This window comes from Callionymus lyra, chromosome 15, assembly GCF_982586985.1.
Source record: "Callionymus lyra chromosome 15, fCalLyr1.hap1.1, whole genome shotgun sequence".
Taxonomy (NCBI): Eukaryota; Metazoa; Chordata; class Actinopteri; order Syngnathiformes; family Callionymidae; genus Callionymus; species Callionymus lyra.
The window spans coordinates 23,659,553-23,676,423 of NC_141832.1; the positions used below are offsets into that span (position 1 = coordinate 23,659,553).

The 16,871-nt window shown below is 42.5% G+C and overlaps 1 protein-coding gene across 3 annotated transcripts; it reads left to right on the top strand.

Moving 5' to 3' along the window:
• Positions 1–542: 542 nt before the first annotated feature.
• On the top strand, positions 543–13,143 carry rnf216 (ring finger protein 216). Of its 3 annotated transcripts, none has more exons than XM_087808835.1 (17): positions 543–653; positions 1,333–1,460; positions 2,330–2,454; positions 2,824–3,975; positions 4,051–4,127; positions 4,576–4,678; positions 4,812–4,973; positions 5,049–5,160; positions 7,132–7,265; positions 7,324–7,374; positions 7,462–7,599; positions 7,814–7,962; positions 8,138–8,216; positions 11,798–11,895; positions 12,121–12,343; positions 12,428–12,497; positions 12,600–13,143. In XM_087808835.1, the coding sequence occupies exons 2-17, from the start codon at positions 1,391–1,393 to the stop codon at positions 12,935–12,937; spliced, it is 3,081 nt and encodes a 1,026-aa protein (XP_087664961.1). In that variant the 5' UTR covers positions 543–653; positions 1,333–1,390; the 3' UTR covers positions 12,938–13,143. The 3 variants fall into 3 exon arrangements, with proteins under 3 accessions (XP_087664961.1, XP_087664959.1, XP_087664960.1); XM_087808833.1 differs by having other exon boundaries at positions 12,594–13,142; XM_087808834.1 differs by having other exon boundaries at positions 612–631; positions 12,594–13,142.
• The last annotated feature ends 3,728 nt before the right edge of the window (positions 13,144–16,871 follow it).

Sequence of the window (16,871 nt, forward strand, 5' to 3'; positions counted from 1 at the left end):
CTGACAAACTGTGGCCGTACAGTGGAGTAGTTGTGGATCCAGTTGGTAAAAATAGGAACCACTCCAATCTTCAATGGTATTAAAGCACTGGTGAAGTGAAAATAACATCAGCCTCACGGAACCTCCAGTCCCACCCAGGAAGGACACAAACCACTGAAACATGTAGAGGACCGCGTCATCTACTCCAATGTCATCCTGGTAGGATTCTTCACGTTTTGGTGAAGTTCTAAGAAAACATTATGATTCTAAATTCGGCCACTGGGAGCCACAGTTTGCACAGAGAATCGTAAGGAATAGAACCCAGACTGTTATAATACAATAATAACAAGTGCTTGGATCGATTAACATCAAACTGCTCTAGTCAATAAGATATATGTACTATCCTAAAATCAATTTCGCTTTACAAAAATATTTTCAGCTGCTTGCTTCCAAGTTGTGAAAAAAGTTTCTCAGTGAAGTAAAGCTTTAAAACCAAATAACTGCGCAGCGCTGGGAAGTCTGTTAGACTTCATTTCCCACAATGCACCCGGAGACGTTCGACGGTTCAATGCGTGACGTCGCGAATGTTCTTGTTTTGGTTTATTTGGTTATTAACAGATCGTTAGTGCCGCCAACAAGACGTTTAGAAACGGTTTGTCCGACACCGCGTTGCGGTAATGTTTTTTATTTTTCAATATTTGTCGAACGTTAACCTTTACAAACAATATTAGGGTCTTGAAAATGAATGTTATTGGTTTGTTGCTAGCACTCGTGAGCTAGCTAGCTTAGCTAACCGTTGCTAGCTTATCGAAACCAAAGGACACTTTAAAGTATTCAGGCGTTTTACGTATTTCGAAAGAGGAGGTTTCCCAAACTGTATTTAACATGTGAAATTACAGGGATAAAATAAAACTAATGCAGCCTTTCTCGTTCACCGTGGACTGGTTTATTAGTTAAGATTAGACAAATATTTTCACATCAGTTAGAAGACTGCAGTTCACTTCAATCCTTATCAGAAACGTTCACATTCTCTCTTTGGTTTTAAGTTGTTGTTCGCTTGAGATTGAGAAAAGTTCACGGTACTGTTAGTATTATCGTTCATTTTATTGTCACTTGTGTTGTGATGTCGTATGATCAGAGTGTTTTAAGCGGGTGTGGTTCCAGCCTTTAGTCCTTTCCTTTTGGCAAAGCATTAAGAAGTGAAACTACAAAGGGGACACAAACTATGTTCAATATACGAGTGTGTTATAAATTCTAACTGGCTCTCTCTGTCCCTGAATATGTTGTGGTCTATTTGGATAGGTAATAACATAAATGTTGTGCTAAAAGCCAAACCTGACTTTGTATTCGTAGATGTTCCCTGTCAAGCAGTGACTATTGGCCACGTCTGGAGGCAGGTGGGTTGAGTATCATGATGGCAGAAGGATACAGCGACGATGAAGTCATTCACTTGGCAAGTTTCAACATTCACCGCAGCCAAGGTAAGTGTTGTATGGAGAACCTTTCCTCCAGTTAACATGCAGCATTGGCAGTCTTACATTAGGGCAAATTCCAAATAAGAATTAAACTTAACTTATATATAGTTGAACCAATCAGGCGTCTGAAGATGGTGGCACTCGCTCCTACAGTGCATTACGTCTATAGAGGAATGATGTGTTTACACTATAAAAGTGTTCATAACTCGCTCATTTGTAAAGCTTTTTTACAGGTTTTTTTTTTTCAAACCTCGGACCAGATAAAAACACATTTTGAATATGATGAATTTGATAGATAAAATAAATACGGACCAAACTGTTTGAAAATCGTCCCAGGATTCAACAAATAATTGTATTTTAAAACTTTCCCTGCATATGTGAATGTGTTGCTGCCTCTGATGGCACTGTACCAAGATGGCGGCGCTTTATACACATCTGTTTGCAGTCGATGCAGTGTCTATGTACAGTATATATGTCTATGGTTAAAGCCAACCCTGATTATTTAACTCATGTGTGCTTGATTGGTTGGAACAAAAACCTTTTCTGGAGCAGTTTGACATCCCTGTCCTACCGGTGGCTCTATTCTCTTTGCTTCTGACTTTTTGCCTTTATGAAGAATGAAGACAAAAGCTCACTATAGATTATTATTATAAAGCCTTTAAAGACCCAAATATTTTTGTTCATTTCCATGTTATAGGGCAAGGTAAGGTACAACTTTATTTTTAATGCTTAATTAAATAATCTTAACATTTAAAATAGCAAATTAACACTTAAAATATCACTTTAGTAGAGAAGAGAAAATGGGTCTCAGCACTAGCTTTGTTTCTTTTTCATTAATATTTTCACTGAACACTAAACAAAACTCAAATCTTCAGGCTCTCGGTCACGTAAGAGGGAACTCATCACCATTTCAGATGACTCGGATGAGGAACCAGCCAATTCAAATCATGGAACTCCTGTCTTAGTCCCAGATGATGATGATGATGTCAGCATACTAGAGGTGCGTAACATGATTTGATAACTACTTAAGAGGATGCAAAACTGTAGACAATCTGTTATGAAATGTGTAGACCGGTTTATAATGAGCCCTGTTGCTGGTTAAGAATAAAAAAAGTTAGTTTATTTCGGCTGAGTGATATAATTAAAATAAAAAACTGGGGAAATTACAATTTCTCTTTGATGGCCTATGGTCGTCTCCTTCCATCCAGTGTAATGGTTAGCATGTAAGATGATTGTCCAATTAAACTGCTTCTTCGCACTACCTTCCCACCATAATGGAGGAGACGTTACTCAATAATTATACTTGCACTACATTCACACTGATTATATGAAAAGGCACTATTATTTTAACCATGCTTTTCTCTTGTAGCAAATTACTCCTTTGCACAGACACTTAATCCGGCCCGCAGCAAAGTGGAGCAGAGCCAACACAGTTCCATCTTTTGGACAAAGTAGCACGTCTCTTGGGGTTTTCAACACGGACCCTGGCTCTGCTGCACCTTCTACCTCCAGTGATGCCTCAGCAGTCCGGATATCCGTACTGAAAGAGCCACAGCCCAGCACATCAACTACACAGCCAAGATTGGACACAAACAGACCGCCTGCGGGCAATACAACAGAACATTTACAAGTGGAGGTCCGGGCAATATCTCCTATTCAGACATCTACCTCCACCAATTCTCAGGCCAACCCCATCCCACCCAGAGAACTGCTGAAGATGCCCACTCAGGCCTCTGGCACATCTGGACTCAGCAAGCATCCGCCGGTTCCTTCAACCCAAAAGTTGGTTTCAATAGCCTTCACACATCCATCAAAAGAAAATGCCAGTACAAGCGCAGTAACTGTAGACAATCTTCCCGCCAGTCATTCCTCTGCACATCAGCCTCAGACAAGTGGGACTTCCACCCCACCCTCCACGAGTCTACAGGTCAAATCAGAAGTCCTTCCACAGCAACCTATAAAAGCCTTTGCTCTGATCACTGGACCCCATCACAAGCCTGTGCAAGAGCCCAGATTCAGGCTGCAGGGAAACTTAATCCAGATTGAACCACATCCTATGGCTCAGACACCTGCTCATGCACCACCACCTGCCCCCCAAGCTCCTCAGCCATTACAACCTGCAGTGCTAATAGCTGCAGCTCCAGAGAGGCTCGGACCTCCAGAGGCGGGTCACCGCATCATCCTCGGGAGTCAGGCGCCAATGGGAGCTAACCAACGTCGACAAATGGGTGTCATCACTGGGGCAGCGTTACCCCATGGCCTCAATATTGGAATGCCTTACAGGGATCATGCGGCCCCCGGCCCCCCTGGAGAAACTCGTGCCAACCATGAAGCGGCCCACCCAGCGGCTGGAGGCGCAGAAGTGGTTAACCAAGCGCCAGCACCCGCTCAGGTTGTTGTTCCTCCTGCACCAGAGGACGTTCCAAGAATAGAGGATGCTCCAAGGATAGAGGACGCAAGGCCGGGTCCGTCTGTGCCACAAGTGCAGCCAGAGCATATCAGAACCCTTGTTGCTGGAGTGGTGAGTGACTGGGTGAATTGTGCACAAACTTTTTCCTCTCTGTCTAAATACCCTTATATCTCCTATGTCCCTTAGCTGGATCTTTTCCCAGATGTCCAAGAAGCCTATGTAGCAGAACTGGCCCAGAAGAATAATGTGAATGACTTGAATGTGTAAGTTTTTGTGTGTTGCTGTGTTGCCTTCTTCAGTCATCATTACAAGAAAACAATAGGTGAATTATGTTGTTTATAAAGATTATGAGGTAACTTTTGTTGCATAAGAATAGTATACCTATAACATTATGTCATCTTCATACTGTCAATTTCAAACCTGAGGGGTGTGGGCCAAATCCAGTTGGAAATGTGTCCAACAGTAGCCAGAGAAACTTATCTGAAGCACACAAAAAGTGGGGATGGGTACTGATTATTGCATAATGTGATGCTTCTAACAGCAGTTCTAATTGGAGCAAAAGAAAATGCAGATTTCCTTTAAATTGAATTTCCTTAATATCAAAGTTAACATGAATTGAAGTGTGAACACATTAAAACCTCTTATCTGTAATAAAGTCACAGAAGAGACTTTTGGAATTACTGACCTTTTTGTCCTCTTTATCTGTCTCAGAATTTGTAACATGCTGCTAGAGACCCCTGGCTATCCAAGAAAGGACGCAGCCACAGCCGCACTTACCAGCATCCTACTGGAGTCTGGAGACACGCCCACAGAGGTTTGTGCGTTATTGTAATCTTTAAATGAAATCCTGAGGACTGCAGCTTTCCTAAAATTTTTTGGGAAATCCTGAAGTCTGTGGTTTCATAATGATGTGCAAGTGTGTGTATGTGACCCACATGTTCCTCCAGGTGTCGGAGGACCTCTTTGATTTCACCAAGCTGGGGCTGGTGGAGCCAGAGGCCATGATGCAGGCCGCCGACTTGCTCATGGCCGACTTCCGAATGATCAGCTGTCAGGATATAAAATGGGCCCTCAATGTAATGAAGGGACACTATGCAATCACACGCAAGGTAGCAGACGCCATTAAATGATGCTCCTCAAAACACCTGACAGGTCTCACACGTGCTTTCTTCTGCCCCCTGCAGGCCTTATGTGAAGCTCTGAAGAAGTGGCAAGACTCAGGCAACCCCTCAGGAAAGAGACGACGCAGCAAGTCGTCCACCAACTGCTGCTACATCGACTTCTGCTTTGAGCAAGGTAAGTTGAATCCAAAGTGTAAGGTAAAACTGAGTCTTTTTAAAACAGTTTTTTTTTTTTGGTTTTAAGTTAAATTTGGTCACAAGCAGTGTTGGGCAAGTTACTTAAAAACAGTAGCTTGGTAAAAGTTAATCGTTACTTCTTTCAAAAATAACTTGGTTACTTTAAACGGCAACTAATGTGCTTTTCCAGACCAAGGTCACAAAGCGCTTAGACAATCAAAACGATACTCCATAAAATATATACTTCAAGACAACACCGAGACAAACACAGTAGTCTCAGAATATTAATGAAAAGTGTAAAAAATATATAAAAATATCTTCAGAGTCAGTAGACTCCATCAAGCACAGAGAGAGAGGAAGATCGTTCCAAAGCTTTGGAGCCTAGGTCCTGGAACCTAGTAGACCAGTAGATTCTGCAGACCTCAGAGCCCGAGCTGGGGTGTAAGGCTGGATCAGATCACTGATGTAAGGAGGAGCCTGACCATGAATAGTTCTGAGTAAGAACGAAAGAAACGAAGAAGGTAAGAACCAGAATTTTAAAGTTGATCCTGAAAGAAACTGGCAGCCAGTGAACAGACCTAAGGATCGCAGCAATTGGAAGATTTTTTGTTTCCAAGCGTTACTATGAAGACTATTGTTGAGACTCAGTTCGACGCTGGATTCGCCGAACGACAGCATGTGATACGACTACTATTTCAACTCTACATGGTGCCACTGAGGACTCATTACAGAAAGTAAGTGAAGGATGTAGCAATGTAGAAATGTCGGCAAAGTTCGTTGTAACATTTAACTATACTGACTACAACAATATTTACTAAGCAGTTAAACACAAAACCTTCATGTTATTTGTGACTCAATATCTAATCTTTACTTAAACCCGGTATAAGTTTCTTCTGCTCTTTGTTCTTGTTGTAATGTGAGCATTAGGCAGCAAACCTTAGTTTTTTTATACGCCAACATGGCACTGTACAAGTTTCACGGTTGAGCTAGACATTCCCTATATTATCTTGTCACCCAACTTTAGGTAACTTAATGAAACAAGTTGAAAGTAAGACATTTCTTTTATTGTGAACTGAATTAAAATTAACATTTGTTGTTTTTTTAAAGTTATTGATACCAGTGGGTTATTTCAGATTATTAGCTGCTGCTGTTAAGAAAATGGATGAATCTGTCATTCTATTAAAAATATCTCTTCTTCTCTAGGTTACGTGACCGAGCTGATAAAACCTGTGTATAAAGAAGTTCTGGTGGAGCCACATAAATTTATGAATGAGTTGAAACAAATTAACATCCCAGATTCCCTGAGTGCAAACCTTGAAAGGTTGTCCAAAAAGGAGCTTGTTGCCAGACGAGGTCTGATTAGTTTAGAGAGCCAGAAGGAACCCGTCTGTCCAATTACAGCAGAGTGAAGTCAATGTCGTGCAGCATGGACGAGACTTCGTCTCAGCAAAAACTGTGTTTTCAGTGGGCAGAGATACTTATAGTAAAGCGCATATTATAATGTGGATATCTTTATAAAAAAAAGAGGTTTGTACAAAAAGACACATACTAATGAGAAAAATGGAGGTTCAAGATCAATTTAAGAGACACTTAAATCAACACATTAGTTGCCCTTTAAGTTACTCTTTTTATTGTTTCAAAGTGACGAGATTACGGCAAGGCCTGTTTAAGACGTTCTCTATACTGTCAACGACAACATTTTATTATATTGCATTATAATAATAAACATTTTTGTTGTTGTTTTCCTACCTAATAATAGTATGTTTATTGGCAATTATTAAACTGAAAATAAAAGTCCAATGAGTCCATGTTTTTAATTGTATTTATGTTACTCCCAGAATTTACTTATTTGTTTTTATTTTCATTATTATTCTGATAATAATTTGAAATAATTGTACACTAGAATAATATCATGGACCACCCCTGGTATATATCGTGCATGATTCTTAAGATAATTTTCTTCCACCAGGTCTGGTCAAGTTTCAGAAGAGGATGCATTTCCTGGAGAACGACCGGCGCTACTACAGAACGTACACCAACCTAAACGCTTCTGTGCAGAAGGAGCTTTCATTCTTCCAGCAGAAGAGGAAGGAATGGGCAGAGGTGAGCTTGTTTTGTGGGTCTTTTTTTCAAAGTTTATTCAACGTGTTGATTCTTTCAGCATCAGGACTTCCTGTTGGCTCTGCAGGTCAACGAGGACGAATATAAAAACGTGAGTTCATATTATAACTACATGATGGGTGAAGAAAACCACATTAATGAAGGTGGAAACGCTCAAATTAATTAAGATGTTCTCCAGGACGGTCAGCTGATTGAGTGTGGGTGCTGCTGTGGGGAGTTTGCCTTCGAGAAGATGACGCAGTGCTCGGATGGTCACTTGTTCTGCAAAGAATGCCTCGTCAAGTACGCTCAGGAGGCCGTGTTCGGCTCTGGAAGGGTGAGTCAAGGGTCCGAAAAATTCACGTGATGGAGATCAATCCTAAAAGTTCAAATAACTTGTGAGACTAATGTTATTTGTTATCCGTAGGATGACACATTAATCATGATCTATCAGCATGTAAACTCCATCTAAATTCCGTTTCACATGTTTGTTTTTTATCCACTTTGTAAGTAACATTAGTCACTTGAATTCATTGTGTTTACTCTCTTAGTCTGAGTTGAGCTGCATGCAGGGGGGCTGCCCTTGCTCCTTTCCCGTATGTGAGCTGGAGAAGGTTCTTCCAGAGAACATCCTCTGTAAATATTATGAGCGGCAGGCAGAGGAGGCTGTTGCTGCCACCTGTGCGGACGAGCTAGTACGGTGAGTGAATAACTCTCTCACTCGTTCAATTATTTTAAGGTTTTAATCGTGGGGAGGAAGCACATGTTTCCATCCCATTGTGTGCACACTTAATCAGATGAAGCTTTATGCTCTGCCTATCAGAAATAATCCCCTGTTCCTTTTCCTCATCACGCTCCCTCCTTGTTATTCACAGGTGTCCTTTTTGCAACTTCCCAGCCCTGCTGGACAAGCAAGTGTTCCTCTTCAGCTGCCCTAACCCTCGATGTCGCAAGGTTGGTCTGCAAGCAGTGTCTGTCTTGTGCCGTGAAGTTTACCCATAAAACGCACACACCTACACACACCTGTTCCTGGTAATAATTTTCTTTGAATCCTGACACACGATGAACTTCTAATACATTTATTTTAATCTAATGTTTGCTCCATCTTTAATCACCATCGTCAGGCTGTTCCTCCGGTCTTTGTCTCATTGAAAGAAAAAGGCTATAGAGAGGTCGTGACCTTGGTTCCCATGGGTTTGTTTTTCTTCTCTCTGTCTGAGGAATGATAAGAGAGTACATTTGCGTAGAAATCTGCAACAATTGCAAGAATGTTCTGATGAAAAAGACACTATGTTGTCAAAGAAAATCTGATTAATGCAAATGGAGTTTCGATGGAAGTGGGAGTCCTCTGCTTATAGTTGCTTTATTTCAGCCTTATCTTAAAACCAGTGGAATTTGCGTCTGGGTTTTTTACAATTGACATAAATCTTGAAGCTTATCTCTCTTTTGAGATGAACACAGCCTCTGCGTGGGTGATTTTTAGAGGGGGGCACATTCCATCCCTTTGACTTTTTCTTCGCGGACCTCGTGAGATCAGTAAGACGAGAGCTCCGTAGAGTAAAATCTAACTAACATTTTCGAATTGTTCTGATTCACTACTAGATAATTAATATATTAAATCGCAGCGAAATAGATTTCTCAAATGTTTATAGTACATGTGTTTTTGAAGTGAAAGATGACAATAGACAAAGTCAGGTTGTCTGTTTTTTAAGTCATCAAAATTATTTATTATTTAGGTTTAAATTTCCAGTTGTATATTTAATGTTAATTATTATTACATGTGATTATTAACATTCTTTTTAAAATAAAATCGTAAATGTTCTGCCGACTTCCACTGTTAATATTTTCTTTATGAAGCTTTTAATGACGCTCTGACTCTGAGCCAGTAGATGGCGCCCGTTACTCAGTGGTGCAATGTGACTGCACATCTGTATTCTGTTACACACCCAGACATGCCGAGGGTGAGGCATGACCCTGAAGAGTAGACTTGTGTGGTGTATTTGGTTTATGCAATGTCCACAGATCCTTGTTTTGTCACTGCGTCATCACATTTCCAGTGATGAAGTTGAAATGGATCTTCTGTCCACCATCAGCCCTGTAACTGGTGAGACTCTCCCTCATGCCGTGGAGGATCAGGGAGGGGCTCCATTATGTAACCAGCACACATGAGCGTGCCCACCCGTCTTCCTCCTTCCAGCCTCGTCATTGGTCGACCACTCCCTTTATACTGGTTTCTAACTGGTGGAGAACCTTTGTCCCATTAATTCAAACGGGGTTCGGATCATATCTGACCCAGATTCTCCCTCCCCGCCTGTCCCGGGCTCAACACAGCGACGCTAATGTCTTCCATGTGTCTTTGAGAGAGGAAGTTTTGGACTGGTTCTGCTTTGTGTTCCATTACTTCATGAAATGAAGGAAGTGAAAAGTAGGCCATGAGGACAGCAGCAGGACTTTGCCCATGTCAGGAATATATATGGAGGCTAGAAACTTCCCTGTGACTGAAGTGACGAGCAGCATCTGTAGGCTTGAGATTGTTGCTCTTTTTACTTGTGTATCACTCAGTTTGAGTCAGAGTTCCGGACCGTGGCTCCTTTTTCCTCGTGACAGACATTAATCAAGTGTTTATCTCATCATGTTTCTCAATGCGGCACCGTGATCACGCCACACTTCAAGTTATCTAAGCACCCTGGTGTCTTCAAATGTTGGCGATGTGTCACCCGCGATGCATGGCTAACACTCGCATGTTTTCATAGAAGTTTATGAATGAAGTGAGCAGGTGTGAACGTCCGACTGTCACCAGCTAACCAGAGCATCAGTGTGGCAGCTGCTCTTGTCCCCGCGTCGTGTTTGCATGATGTGGTAGATTTATCGTGACCTTTTGTCACATTACATCAACACTCACGGTCCAGACGAGGAGACACTCCCTTCTAAAATGTCACCAGCTGCGAGAACTTGCTCTCTAAATAGCCGCCGCTAGGAGGCGATCTTTCATCAGCCGACCATGTGTCATCCGACTTTGTACATGAAGTCCAACGTTCTTTTTATCGCTCTTAAAACATGTGGGTCCTTTTTTATTGTTCTATCAATAGTTAGTAAGTAAGTAAGTAATTTTTATTTGTATAGCGCTTTTCCAGACCAGGGTCAAAAAGCGCTTAAACAATCAAAACAATATTCAATAAAGTATATATTTTAAAGATCAAGATAAAACTGATAACACAACAGGAGTTCCAGAAAATCAAGAAAAAGCCTGAACAAATAGAAACGTCTTAAGATGTTTCTTAAAGGAGTCAGTAGACTCCATCAAGCGCAGAGAGAGGAAGATCGTTCCAAAGCTTAGGAGCAACAGCCTGGAAGGATTTCTCTCCTCTGGTCCTGAACCGTGTGCGAGGAACCATCAGTAGATTCTGCTCCACAGACCTCAGAGCCCGAGCTGGGGTGTAAGGCTGGATCAGATCAGTGATGTAAGGAGGAGCCTGACCATGAATAGATCTGAAAGTAAGAACCAGAATTTTAAAGTTGATCCTGAAAGAAACTGGAAGCCAGTGAAGAGTTTTAAGGATCGGAGAAATGTGAGTTCTTCTACTATAGTGGGTCAGAATTCTTGCTGCAGAGTTCTGAATCAACTGCAGGCGAGACAGCTCCTTCTTGTTAAGACATGAAAACAAACTGTTACAATAGTCCAGACGAGAAGAAACAAACGCATGGATTACAAGCTCCCGATCATATTCCGACAACATTTTCCTAAGTTTAGAGATTTTTCTCAGTTGAAGGAAACAGTTTCTGGTCAGTTTTCTGCAGTGTTGAACAATAGACATGTCTTTGTCAAATACAACACCCAGGTTTCTCAGGCTCAGTTTGACAGACTGACCTAAGTCACCCAAGTACTGACTCAACCCTTGAACCTTATCATCAGGAGCAATCACCAGAGTTTCAGTTTTGTCCACATTTAGCTGCAAAGTGTTTTTACTCAGCCATTGTTTGATTTCTAGCAAACAATTGACTAAGCTGTTCAGCCTCTGGGGCTCAGTTGGATCAAAAGAGCAGTAGAGCTCGATGTCATCAGCAAAAATGTGATAAGATTTGTTATCTGGCTCATTTCCTTCTTTACTATTTAGCCACACACCTCGGTTTCAGCATCATCTTCTAGAAAAGTCAGTCATTTGGCTTTCTGAGAATTGAGTCCTTTTTACAAGAGGCTCGACCTAGTTGTTAGACGCGTCACATGTGGTCAGGAGCAGAAGAACAGCCTGAGTGAAGCCTAGGAACGCAACGCAGCATTTCCTTCATTTTAATATTAGATGAGCGATCAAAGTTTCATGGTGACCTCACTTAGCAGAGGGTCAGCAGGAACCGGGCACGACAAGTGGGAGCGTGTCAGGCCTTGTGTCCTCCAACTGATGTTGGCAGAGAAGAGGCAGCCCAGAGCAGAGCTGCTGTTTCCAGGCAACCGGGGAGTCGATGGCGAGCACGTCTGCAGCCACGCCTAGACCAGACTGCAGCTCCAAAATGTCTAACGTCTACCTCTCTGTGTTCAGGAAAGCTGCAGGAAGTGCCACATCCAGTGGAACCAGCACGCGGGGAAGACCTGCGAGCAAGTCGTGGAACGAGACGAGATCCGCATGAGGGTCCTCTTGTAAGTGGGCCACACAGAAACCAAATGTTTCACAGAGAGAGCAAGCCAGGAAGTTACCAGGCTGCTTCCTGTGCAGCACTTCCTGTTTGGAGACGGTTGCTGATCCTCTTGCTTCCTGGTGTTGACGTAATGAGGAAGTGGATCAAACTTCCTCTCTTGATCATGCACATTACAAAAAGAGTCTCTTTCTTTCTTTAACCCTCCTTCACTTCCTGTGTGTGACAGCGAGGAGCGCATGACGGCGGCCCGGGTCAGGAAGTGCGACAAGTGCGGCACCGGACTGGTGAAGTCCGAGGGCTGCAACAGGATGGGATGTCGCTGCGGACGCTCCATGTGCTACCTCTGCAGGAAACCCATCCAAGGCTACGAGCACTTCTGCCAGCACGCCCGCTCGCCCGGCGCCCCCTGTCGACACTGCCACAAGTGCTCGCTCTGGACCGACCCCACGGTGAGGGGCCACACACCTGCACCACACCGAGACACAGAGAACACCGACACAAAAGTTGATCATCTGAATGTTGTGTGTCTGCAGCAAGACGACGAGAGAATCATTCAGGAGATCCAGAAAGAAGGGGAGGCGGAGCTTAACAAGAAAACAACAGGTCAGTACATCTGGTTACAAATCTACGCTTCTTGATCGTTGCTGCTTTGTCCAGTTCCTCTATGAACACCCATGTTGATCTGTCCTTGCGTTTAAGTTACAGAGAACTCTGCCAAGAGAGTGGGTCCTCCCGTGACCATTGAAGACGCCAAGAGAAAATGTCCGGGCAACCCCGCCGCCGCCGTCCCGCCCAACCCCGCGCCTCGCCTCCCCCCTCCTCCCCCTCACGCCATACAAGCCCCACTGTTCGTCCCACCGCGCCTTCACCGGGCGGCCCTGATCATTCCTCACCTCCCCCCAGCGCCGTACGTGCCCCCCTTGCAACACCTCGCCCCCTTGAACAATCCCCACCAGAACAACCCACCTGTCAATCACCGCTACGATAACCTGGACATGCCCATGCACTACGGACCGCCGCTGCCCTACTACCGACGCTTCTAGCACCGTTGTGTGTCCTGGTGTCGTCTCACCGTCTCCCTACAGTTGTGTTCATGTTTTGCATCTTTTTACAACGAGTTGAAAATGTCTATTCTGATGAAACTATTAAGTTGGAGGGAAACCGTCTTGATCGTCCTCTTTATACAGATATTTTTGGGACAAAAGTAATAAAGTTGAAGATTGTTAGCCTTCCTTTCTGTATGTACGTTTCTAATAAAGCTTTCAGCTTTCGATAAAACTTCAACGTCGTTTTACTACCTCTGTCCCGACAAAGTCGCTGACTCATGACGTCAATCACATGACGGCGCGAGTGACTTGTTTGCACCAATCACAGCACAGCACTGGGACAGGAGGCTCTGTTGTTCAGCAGAGTGAGCGCGACCAATCACTTTGATTCGCTCACGGATGGCCACTATAAACGCAGCGACGCTTCTTTATTCTGCAAGAGCCTGAAGGTTTTAGTCTCGCCTGGCATGAGACGACACCAGAGGCACAAATCACTCATGAATACAAGTTTCACCGTGTTTTGTAGCTTATAAACCCTCATGACTCTCAAGTGATGACCAGCGGTGACTTGATCACATATATTTATTATTCAAACGTATTGGCCACCATCTGGCTGTATAGATCCGTCCTTGCTTAAATAGATTACCAAAAAAGGTATAACTTTTTTCAAATTACAATACAAATAATTTGTGTTATATGAGACTTTGATTTAACTGTAGATTTCAACTGTATAAAAACATATTACACACAATCATAAAGACATTTTCAATTCTAAAGTGAAAATATGAGTCATTCATACATTTTTTGACGTCACAGTGATGTGTGACCATCATGATGCTACTCAGCTGAGCCATCGCTCTGCTGTAACCCCTCAGCCTCAGGCAGATGACCTTTCACCCCGGCTCCTGCTTTTGTTTTGTGAGAACACATGAGGACAAGCATGTGAGTCAAGTTGAACCTTACTACTCTTAAGATAACATTTCTCTGTGAGAAAGTCTGAGCTAACTAGCCACTCATCCTGCTAGCCATCCCATAAAATGTATTTTTTAGCATCATTGGAAATTTACTATTCTAAAAAATTGACATTTTAGTTACTTTTCCATCAAGACTCAGAGTCAGGAGGTTATACTTTTTAAATCGTAATTCTTTTTCCAGGGGGTCCCCAAACTTTTTCCTGTGAGGGCCACATGACCTTTCCCTTCTCTGATGGAGTGTCAATTTGTAACCGGAAAAAGTGTGACAATCATAAAAATGTATTGTTTTCCAGAAATAACTCTTTCCAGGTTCTTCACAAAAAATAAAATAAGATAAAAAATAAATATAAAAACGCTATTAATCAAATAAGCAGTAACAAAAAAAAAGTGCATGTTCTTCACAGAAAAAGAATCCAAATGCGTTTGGAATTGTTCATTTGAAGATATCTGGAAGAGTATCTGCTCGTTATGTTGAACTCAATGTTGCTCAAAGGATTTCAAGGCTGTCATTATTTCAGATAACAAGACAGATTGTGAAATAAATCTTCACTAAGGAGGTTGATAATGAAGACCAGCTAAGTCGCTTCTAATTTTAAGAATTAGGGAAGAAAAGTTGGCTTCAAATAGATCAATTAAGTTTTGTGGGATCATCTATTCACCGTAAACCTTTGACAACATCTGTTGTTATTGCACAGAGGAATATATTAACAGCTAAGACAGAAAGAGATTCATCAGAGGTTGATAGAACTACAGTGAGGCTCTTTAAAGAAGAACTGGGTCCAATCATTTCTTCCAAGTACTCAATGAACAGAGAGAAAAGTTCCGCTTCAGTCTTGCATCTGGATTTTCTCAATATTTTATTTACAATATATCCTAATAGAGCGGAGCTGATGTACAGTATCAAGAGCAGGACCAACATTGTACTGTAACTTCTACTGCTTTCTCTCAATAGTGAGTTTGGGGAGAACCTGTCAGAGCCTGAAAGTCAAAACCTTATAAATGACAAATTTTGTTTGTTTTTATTCAGGTGGACAAACACAAATACGCTTCCAGGAGGGAGGAATAGAATGTTTTAAAGTCTAGTTCTGATCTCACAGCAAGTACATCTTTCCGCTCAAACGTTGGTGACTGCATTTGAATTAAGCTTCAACTACTTCACTTCCTTTTCTATCGTTATCCCTTTTTCATTTCGCCACAGCTGCGTCCAGATCATTTTTATTACCAACCTAAACTTCATACAAACACAAAACACCTGTGTGTGTGTGTGTGTGTGTGTGTACGTGTGTGTGTGTGTGCGTAGGTGTGGGTTGTGTCCATGTGTATGTGTGTGTGTGTGTGTGTGTGTGTGTGTGCGTAGGTGTGGGTTGTGTCCATGTGTATGTGTGTGTGTGTGTGTTTGTGTGTGTGTGTGTATGTGTGTGCGTGTGTGTAGTAGTATGTGTGTGTGTGTGTGCGTGCGTGCGTGTGTGTAGGTGTACGTGTGTGTGTGTGCATAGGTGTGTGTTTGTGTCCATGTGTATGTGCATGTGTGTGTGTGTGTGTGTAGGTGTGTGTTTGTGTCCATGTGTATGTGAATGTGTGTGTGTGTGTGTGTAGGTGTACGTGTGTGTGTGTATGTGTGTGTGTGTGCGTAGGTGTGTGTTTGTGTCCATAGGTGTGTGTTTGTGTGCATGTGTGTGTGTAGGTGTGTGTGTGTGTAGGTGAGTGTCCGTGTGTGTATGTGTTTTTTTGTACGTGTGTGTAGGTGTGTTTTTTTGTCTGTGTGTGTGCGCACGCATATGTTTGTGTGTGTATGGATGTATGTTTCTGCATAAATAAATGTGTGTGTGCATGCATGCGTGTGAGTGTGTGTATGTGTGTGTGTGTGTCCGTGCACGCGTGCATGTGTGTGTGTGTGTGCGTGCGTGTGTGTGTGTGTTGTCCTAAGGGATTACTTGTCTCTGGCAGCAAATGCTCCCCAGACGGTTTGTGCGGCTCCATTCCTGCCAGCAGTGTTTGTGTATCCTTTATGATTGTGTGTGTTGAACAACTGAGCTCCTCGTGGCTGTGGGCTGTTATAAACTGTTAATTACATGATCCAATATCTTGAATGCTTCATGCTTTTGAGGGGTTTCGGGCAAGATTCATTGAACGTGCATAAAAACTGGTGTGTATGTAATGGTCTTGGTAATCTTCCTCCAGACCCTCGTCGCTCCTTCACAGACCCTGAAGTGATTACTGACCGACCCACTGACCCACTGGTGGAGGAGGAGACACACTTGGATATAGATCTGATCAGCTGCAGGAGGACACACACACTCTCTCAAGCTGTGTGTGTCCATGAGAAGGATTTATCCAACGTGATTACAACCTTTTTTCACGAAGTAACATCGAGCTTCATGTCTCCTACAAATAACACTGAAACGTTACTGCAAAGTAAACTGAATAAGTTACCTTTTTATTTTTATCTTCGTATATTTTGAGGAATCAATTCAAACGGAAGTAAACAAATGTGACGTGTCAAAGAAAAAGTAACAATACTATAGAAATATAGAAACAATTATTTGAATTATTATTGATTCATTGAAAAAAAAAGTACTATTTCACGCTTTCAAAAAATAAGTCCTTCAATTCAAGTCCTTCTGGGCCACATAAAATGACTCTATAGGCCGAGTTTTGGACATGTGTCTTAGACTGAGGATGCAAAGAAGACATGGGACCGGTTTCATATTGTGACCCAGAATGATATTTGTTTAGTTCCAGTATATTTGCTACTTTTATTCTCCCCCCACAATAAATGTTTTCATTTGTTCATTTATGAAGGTTATCGGCATCTACCGGCACAATAGAGTCCTTCTAGCAGCTGTGGTTGCCATGGCGATGTAAGGATGGGTTTGTCTGGATGGCGCAAGGGGGGGTCGAGGGTGGAAGCCATTTTAAACACAACCCTCCCCCCTCTTTTCTATTCCTTCCTCTGC